This window comes from Tigriopus californicus, chromosome 5 (genome assembly GCF_007210705.1).
Source record: "Tigriopus californicus strain San Diego chromosome 5, Tcal_SD_v2.1, whole genome shotgun sequence".
Lineage (NCBI taxonomy): Eukaryota > Metazoa > Arthropoda > Copepoda > Harpacticoida > Harpacticidae > Tigriopus > Tigriopus californicus.
In genome coordinates, this window is record NC_081444.1 from 14,597,076 (window position 1) to 14,605,404 (window position 8,329).

The 8,329-nt window shown below is 43.4% G+C and overlaps 3 protein-coding genes across 5 annotated transcripts; 1 reads left to right on the forward strand and 2 right to left on the reverse strand.

The window, feature by feature from the left end:
* Window positions 1-854: 854 nt before the first annotated feature.
* Window positions 855-2,712, forward strand: LOC131880401 (carbohydrate sulfotransferase 11-like). Its single transcript, XM_059227029.1, has 2 exons — window positions 855-1,564; window positions 1,974-2,712. Exons 1-2 carry the CDS (start codon window positions 1,019-1,021, stop codon window positions 2,703-2,705), a joined length of 1,278 nt encoding a protein of 425 aa, XP_059083012.1. The 5' UTR covers window positions 855-1,018; the 3' UTR covers window positions 2,706-2,712.
* A 1,286-nt stretch (window positions 2,713-3,998) lies between these two features.
* Window positions 3,999-6,569, reverse strand: LOC131880404 (carbohydrate sulfotransferase 11-like). 3 transcript variants are annotated; one of them, XM_059227032.1, is made up of 4 exons: window positions 6,267-6,569; window positions 5,074-5,264; window positions 4,484-5,007; window positions 3,999-4,335 (listed from the first exon to the last, which is right to left on the reverse strand). In XM_059227032.1, the coding sequence occupies exons 1-4, from the start codon at window positions 6,445-6,447 to the stop codon at window positions 4,188-4,190; spliced, it is 1,044 nt and encodes a 347-aa protein (XP_059083015.1). In that variant the 5' UTR covers window positions 6,448-6,569; the 3' UTR covers window positions 3,999-4,187. The 3 variants fall into 3 exon arrangements, with proteins under 3 accessions (XP_059083015.1, XP_059083016.1, XP_059083017.1); XM_059227033.1 differs by having other exon boundaries at window positions 5,074-5,252; window positions 6,260-6,533; XM_059227034.1 differs by having other exon boundaries at window positions 5,074-5,238; window positions 6,260-6,530.
* On the reverse strand, window positions 6,522-8,323 carry LOC131880403 (carbohydrate sulfotransferase 8-like). Its single transcript, XM_059227031.1, has 3 exons — window positions 7,489-8,323; window positions 7,029-7,406; window positions 6,522-6,633 (listed from the first exon to the last, which is right to left on the reverse strand). Exons 1-3 carry the CDS (start codon window positions 8,168-8,170, stop codon window positions 6,593-6,595), a joined length of 1,101 nt encoding a protein of 366 aa, XP_059083014.1. The 5' UTR covers window positions 8,171-8,323; the 3' UTR covers window positions 6,522-6,592.
* Window positions 8,324-8,329: the final 6 nt, after the last annotated feature.

An 8,329-nucleotide genomic window follows, 5' to 3' on the forward strand; every position in this document is an offset into this window, starting at 1 on the left:
ACTTCAGGCCATAAAAAAAGTTATGTAACTTTTTTTATTTTGTTTCGTTTTAAAGTACCTTCTATGCCTATTCGGATGAAATACTATGCGATCAATATGTTATGCTTGTCGAGAAGTGGAATTAGCGCTAAAACCTTGCCGCACTTGCATGCTCATTGATCTAACATCATTTTCGATCTTTCTAAATATTGCCACGAATCTCCGTGTCAAACGATATCGTCCGACTTAAACCCAATTGCACCCCTTTTAGAAGAAAATCACAAAAGAATTCTAAGAGACATGTGTGGCTTGGCAAGCTGTGTAAATTCTGTTTTGTAAGCTCGTAAAGTGAACTACTGTTCTTTACGTTAGATGAATATGATGCATGTTCTCTTCTAGAAAAACATGCAATCAACGAGTTCAGGGCACGAACTCATTAAGAGTACACTATGTGGTCTCGTTTTTAAAAAGCCCTGATGAGCCAATTGTGGTCATACGTATACCCTTTTAGCGACTCCTTCGTGATTATTGAACCCATAGAACTGCAAGTGACTTCTGAGTTCATGGCAAGCCATTGTTTCCAGCCATCCCACTTAGTCCTGAAAGTTTTTGCCATTCAGACTGAATGAAGTATGATTGTTAACAGCCGGTAAATGTAATAGAACCTCGCTATTGAGGAATGATCATCATGCGAAATCCGTATTAAGTGGTTGTTCCTGTTCCACTCCTCCCCTTCCGAAGTCTTTGCGCGGACTCTACATAGATTGTTGTCCGGGGTTGTCCCGAGAAAGAGCCTGCCTTGATGGAGTCTTTGTATCCGGTTCGGGTGTGGGACTCCGGCGCTCCCGCCAAGCTTTTCTTCCCCACTCACTCTCAAGTCCCAAAATTCAGCTTGTGCAGTTCGGTTTGAGACTTGGGCATGAGCGGTGGTTCGATGACAGAATGGAGAAGCATGCGGATCGGGAGTGATAAGCTTGTGGACTAGTGAACTTTGAAATCGCCTCGGTCTTGGGAAGCGCTCCAGGATTGTCGGATCAAGATGGCCTTTGTCAAGAAACTCATCCGGTATTTTCCGGCTGTCCTGGTTATGGTGTGCGTTAATTTGATCGTGCTCTCCTTTTATGGGTATTCCTCCATTCTCAAGTCAGGAGATCAAACCCTTTGTGCAAATTGTTTAAAACCCCAACCCTGGCACGTCCCGCATGTTCCAGAGGTGATGGGTCCGCTGAAGGCGACCACACCCGTGGCCAAAGTCATTCCAAATAATAATAATGAGACCCAATCGAGGTCCACTCGGAATCAAAACAATTCGGAGAGTATTGGACTCTCTGGGAAGAAGAGGCCCGACAAGCCATGGTCTGTAGACCAAATGGACAGTTTCCGTGGCTTAATGATGGACCGAAAGCAACTTTTGTCCAAGACCTGTGATAATTTCCGCCGCAGAGGCATTTTACCTCGGACCCGTAGCTCTGTGTACCGGAACCTGATCGTTATGAAGGAGCGGAAGATTGTGTGGTGTCCCGTGTTCAAAGCAAGTTCAACCACGTGGCTCCATTACCTTCTGGATATTTCAAGCCTCTCTCAGGCAAGAATTCCACCAATTGTCATCTACTCAAAATGCGAAAACACAAGGCAAAACAACTCAGTTCTCGAAAGGGCTTCTTAAAGGAGTTTTAAAGTTTTCTGCCATTTTCTTGGAAGCGAATCATCCCCGCTCTTTTTGCCATGGCTAAACCAACCAAAGCAAGTAACATTAAGTCGAAGATGATCCAATCGAACGGTACTTTTCTTTATACCTATCTCTGTCCCAAAAAGAAAATCAAAAAATGGGGGAAGCGATCAACATGTTACTGATTTGAGCCTGATCAATGGCCATCTGGTGTGTTTTTGGTCCGGTTTGTCGGCCTGAAAGTACTGTACGTGCACTCGTAAGTGTCTCGAGAGTTTTTGAGTAGATGACAAAGCGGAATAAGAAAGTAACTTATCTGAACTAGATCGAGAAGACGAGGCTCAGAGAAAAGTACAACAACTCGCCTTTAAACATGATCTCCAAATTCACATTCCGCCCGGTATCGTCCGTGTACGAGCGCTATTCAAAAGAAGTGAAAGGGATCAAAAGTTTCATCATCGTGCGGCATCCTTTCAACCGACTGGTCTCAGCCTTTCGGGACAAAATCGAACGCTACCACACCCCAGAGCTCAAGGACGACTTCTACTACAAAGTCTACGGAGGGCCTATTGTGGGTCGGTTCCGCAAGGCTGCTCTAAGACGCTTCGGGTCCGACTTCTTCAGTGAGGCCAACCATTTCGGAGCCCCTGTGCCCGTGAGCAATGGGCGCCGCAATGCCAAACTACCCTCGTTCTGGGAGTTTGTCCAATATGTCAAAGCGTGTCGCGTCAGTCGCATGGATGAGCACTTTCGACCCATCTATGACTTCTGCTCGCCCTGTGACATTAATTACGAAACTGTGATACATTTTGAAAACCTGTCAGAAGAGTCCAAGTACTTGAAAGGAGTCCTAGATCCCTTTGGAGCCACCGCTGAAGCCCAGATAGAGTGGGCCAATCCCAATCTGACTGGGCTCAAATTGGATGATTTAACCACCTTGTATTTTCAAACCCTCTCGTCCGAGGACATCATCGCCTTGTACAAGATTTATGAGTTGGACATGAAAATGTTTGGCTATTCATTCCACTTGAAAAATATAACCCTGCCTCAGCCTTGAACGAAAATTTAGAGTTCTTGGTTTTTTTGCTACTTTTGTGGGGAGCTCACACCTTCCGGGAAGTTAAAAAGGCCTTTGCATGTGCACAATGAAGGATTGAAACATCGGCTCAAATTCATCATTCATTCATGTGTTTGCATTACCAGGTTACGAAGCGGAACTAAACTAGCTGACTTTTTGGCTGATGATGAAAACACTGAAGTGTAATCCTTGAAGTTGTTTCACATTTCATTTGCCATTCATTATTTCTTGTCGTTCGGTTTGAAAGTTGTGTATGAAAGCTGTATTGATCTAAAGATTGTTCCTTCATAGGACCTCTTTCCCACATTATCCAATCTGCTCACGCTTTGGTCTTATTCGAAAGCAAATCAAAGCAGGCAATGACAAATGTTAAAATAAGTTTTTGTTGAGGCTTGCGAATAGCAATTTTATTTTATCTGGCTATTCGGATGTAGCTCTTCAGAAATTTCTTGCGTAATGTTTGTTCTTGATCGGTGTTTTAATTGGTGGTGGAATTAGCCTGTCGTTTACGATTCTGTTGATCCTATTTGATAATTGACTTATTATTATTATTATTGCTATGGTCGCATAGCGATTTTTTTATCCTCAGCCTCAACATTTATCGAGTTATGTAAGAGCATTTTCATTTCGTAATATTTGGGGGATGCACTGATATAAAAAAGTGGAGTGTCAGTCCGTTAACTCTCCTGTTTGACCGTTTGTCCTGAATTTACCGTATTTGAGGATGCGTGATTTGACCCGTTACATTTTGAAGTGACAACGAGAATAATGGCTCCATTTTAAATGCGGAGAGTACACAGATGCCATACTCGTGTACGCACAGTGTTGTCCAGATATTTTGGGGCAAGATTCTGGAAACGTTCTATGATAACATTATTTCTTCGTTGAAAACACTGATACTGGCCTTATGAATTCAGAACTTTGTCCATTTATCAAGGAACAGTCGTGCCACCATGCATGCATATTGGTTCTGAAAAACATAAAATGGCATCACTAACCTTGCGTCTGTCTTAGATCAAGAATATAAGTATCTAGTACTCCCTTGTTCTTGATTGTGAGGCCACCCTTCAATTCAAATCGTATTCCAATATACGCTTCAAATTGTGTCATTCTGAATGGAAAGGATGCGAAGTTGAGAACACCACTTATCTTGCTTTTTGAACGACTTGGAAAGGCTAATAAGCATCACATAAACAGACACAACAATTCGGTGTCTTGGTTAAGAAGTTGCTTATGTCTATCGTTTGGGAATAAGGTAGAAACGTGGAGAAGTGAAAAAAGAGTTTAGGATCCTAAGACACATATAAAACGAGCGCTATATTGTCAAATTTTGTTTGGTGTCCATATTTAGCCGTTCTTGCTTGCCGTTCTTGCCCCGAAGTATCCAGACAACCCTTTATATGACTGTGGTGCTAAGTACCACGATCGAGCTCAATAATGAGTTGGTATTGTGCGTATATGTCAATATTTCATATGATAGCCAAAGAGCTCAAAATCCAGTCGATACATTTCATGAAGCCGTTTCTGATCCTCCAACGAGATTTTTTCCAAATATTTCGGCGCATCTTTCATCAATTTTTCATACTTGTATCCTTTGTTCGTTGTGTGCCTGAAAGAAAACACGTACTCTCTGTAAGGTTCATGCCTGTTCCAGTTTGTTCGCAAGTTTGACTTTCACAACTACTCAGTGGACCCTTCAGACTTTTCTCTCTTCGTCTTGAAAGTTAGACATGCAAGTTTGCTAATGTGAAACTCACCCTTGAAAGTCAGAAGGGAAGCCCAACTTTTGGAACAGGAACGGGTCTTCTTGTGCAATGCTCTCGGTTTTGACTATGTATTGGTAGTTCCCGGGACAAACATCGCACAGACGATAGATGGGCCGGATAAGATGAGGAAGATTATAAGGTCCAGACGCTCCCCGATCCAACACAAATTGGATATATTCCCAGAAGTGAGGAAGCTCGATGGGTGTCTTAAAATCGTCCACAGTCTGGACGAAATCTTGGAATCGTAGTTTGGCCTGATCTCGATAAGTCTCCACGATATGGATGCCCAAGTTGTAATAAGAATCGTCGTGATACTCCTCAAGATTGTTCTGATAAAAGGCCACCAATCGGTGAATTGGGTGCTGCACGAACAAGATCGATTTCCAATCTGGATCTTGTCGGGTGAGGGCGAAACTTTTTTTGGTTAATTCCGGCGCCCAAAGTCGCACCAGAGTGACAGGGTTCGCAGTGCCATAGATACTATCCGCATCCTCGATATCAGTTGGAGACAGACCCTAGAAGTGATCATTTGGCTTAAGGAGCATATGGTTACTTGGTTACCAAAGACAGGAGCGAGTTACCATGAGAACCATGAAGTTGTGAACCCAATTAGATTCGGCCAATCCCACGAATGTTGGACACCAAAGCCATTTTAGCGACGTGAACCCAACCACATGGTATTGGATGGCATCCATGGGGTTGGATTGTAGATCTTTGTATCCTGGTTCGTTTATACGTTGGCAAACCTGTTCCAATTGTTCTGTTCTGCCAAGTAGGTTCATTGAAAATTGCCTTTTCTAATCCGATATATTCTGTCAACGGTATTGTTCATTCCTTTCAAGGGGTGGCTAAGGTTTTAGGGATATGTAAACTGTTACTGGTAGTGGTCAGAATCATAATATTTTCTTTTTTTTAGTTTGAAAATATGTAGTGTATTTAAGCCTAAAATAGTAGCGTAAAATGACCAAGAAAAATTGTGCTTTTTGGTGAGAAGAATTTTACGAGGCGCCCCTCGAAAACGCGAGGTACGGAAAGAAAGAAAACCGTTATTGTTACTTTCATGCTTTGAATTTTTCGATTTTTAGCAAGAGCCCTGATTTTGGCCATGCACTCCTTGGATCGCTAGAATGTTATTTGAACTCTGTCGTCCTAGACTCATTCAAGATGCTACAATTCTGTCGCAGGCCGCGAATTCCTTTAATTACTGTGGCTTTTACTTTTGACTTTTTTGACTTTTTTGGCAAAAAAAGTTATTTTTTTTAGATTAGTGCATTAAGAACATATTACAACAACTGATGTTGGCCAAAAATCACAACTTCCGAACAAACCTATAGCAGTACGACCAGCATCATTCATCACTTATTTTTCCGACTCTTACACGTCAGGTGATACTCGTACTTTAACAAGACTGAAAGTCTTCCAAGCAACATCATTTCCAAAGGCAAGGCCTCCAGCCAGAAAATGTCTCCAAAGCAAGCATTGGCTTTGGTGTTAGTGCTTAATGCCTCCCAGATTAAATCGGCAATCCCAGCTTAGTTGGTTTACCTCTGGCATGAGAGTGACTGTGCAATTGTGACGATTCCATGACCAACGGGAGAATGAAAGGAAATTTGCAGTCACGAACGTACGTACTCCCTCGGAGTGAATGTAGTGGTACTCCAGAAGGGAGGCGCTTTAAAGAGAGTATACGACGTAAGCATCGAACTAGAAGGTTGTGTTCTAATTAGTGAAAGTTTCCAGAATTTTCAATGAACCCGTCATTCTTGCCTGCTAGCGAGAATTCGCTCATATTGCTCCATGGATGTAATGAGAGGCGGCTTTGTTAACTGGAAATGAGCTTCAAACAAGTCACGAGGTTCCAGGCAGATGAACAAGAGGAACACAATCGCACAGCACGCCAACAGTACAATGAATTTGACCCGAGCATTGCCCCGTCTAGGAAATGAGTTCATCATCAACGTGGGATATCAGCTCGGCTAGATTTATTCAGTAAGGCACTAGTTGTGAGTTAAAAGTTGCGGAAATCCAAGTCGACGTTGTGCCTGTTGCTGCAGAGTGAATCCGCCACGTTTTTTAGCTCCTCTTCTTATCTCAAGGATCTTATCTTGCTTGTCCGAGTTTCTTCGCTAGAGCATGGATACCTTGAACAAGAGGATTGGACATGGCAATCGGCGAAGCTAGGCCACTTTGCGAAAGCAACATTTCAGTTCCCCAAAAGTCACAACATAAAGAAAAAGCCATTTAAAGGAAAAAAATATGTAGTTTTTACGACAAAATATGAGTTATATTCCTTTTAATGAAAATAGCGAAAGTGTCTGAGTTATGTAGTAAAAAGTCTAGGTATTTAGGAAGAATAGGTCATTATGAATATAATAAAAGATGCGCACTTTGGTCTCCAATGCCAGTACCCTACTGCCTGTTTCCATTTAGGACTTGGTCAAAGAGCTGGGACAAAAAGAAAAATCGGCCTAGCTCCGCTGATGTCCACTCCTCTAGTTAAAGGTCTCTCTGGCCAGAGGAAGCTGAACTTTTGAACCTCTCTTGTCCACTGCTGTGTGCAGATGATAGTCGCTCAATTTGAAGTCGTATTCAAAGAGCTCAAAGTCATCACGATAGAGCTCATGCAACTTTTTCATTTCCGTGGAGTTCAGGGCTGAGAAGTAATGCCTTTGAAGTGCCAAACTCCAAGGGGCTCCCTGGGTATTGCGATTCTCCCAAGATATGGGCACGATGTTTTTCAGGCCCAGTTGGCCGAGCAGAAAGTCCTCTTCCTCTCTTAAATTCTCGAATTTGATGACAAAATCAAACTGAAGATGGCAAAGACCACACCAAGAGGAAATTGGGTGCCAATGTGGGTCCATCAGACCGTCGCGAAGAACCGCTTGAATAAACTCCCAAAATGTCGGCCTGGGACCTGGAAATGAGTTTCACATAAAAAAAACATGTCAGTTGAAGCATTGGCTGAGAGGGCCATCACTTATGTCCTTGATACTCACTCCAGACGGTTCCGTGTTTACTATGAGTGGTTCCAAAGCGTTCCAAGGCCTCGGAACGATATTTAGTCACTATCCCAGAGCCATATTTTGCAAAGAAGTAAGCGTTGTCGGCCTCGATTTTGTCCCTGTAAGCACTCAGGAGCCTGTGGAAAGGATGTCTGACAATGAGAAATGTCACCGGCTTAGGCCGCAAGGCCATGTAGGCTTCAAACGAGCTTTTAGGCCGGGGCTTGGCTACAAATTGGGCCAATTCATTCTGGCTTCGGTATTTGAGACTCAACGCATCCAAATCCCGGGGCGAGAAATTCGTGAGGGATGGGAGAGTCACCATCCAATTGGTGGAGGCGGCTTTGTAGACCGGACACCAAACTAAATGGCGATATTTCACGATCAAAAACCGCTCGGTGACCAACTCGGATCGGTTCCTTATCCCATTGTGTCCCTCGCACACGGTCTTGATCCTATGTCGTCGAGCTCGCATCTCGTTTCCATAGACGCAGGCCGTGTAGCCTCTCGGGTTAATTCGAGGTCTTCCCTGGAAGATGGATGAACACTCATTATGGAGCAAGTGGTGTCGTTCGTTTGCCTTCAAGGACATTATAGCCCGACTCAGATGAATATGCTCGATATTCTGAGAGTGATTCAGATAACGAACGGCCACATTGATTTGAGCACCTCTCATGGGAGGAGGCTCCTTCAAATCTGGAATGTCTCGGGAGCCACTTCGGGGACTGTTATTGGCGGGATTAAAACTTTTCCGGGCTCCAAGAGGCTCCTTCGTCAAAAGTTGCCCTTGCCTTGATGACCACTTCGATTGGAGCAGATTGAGTTTGGGTAACGT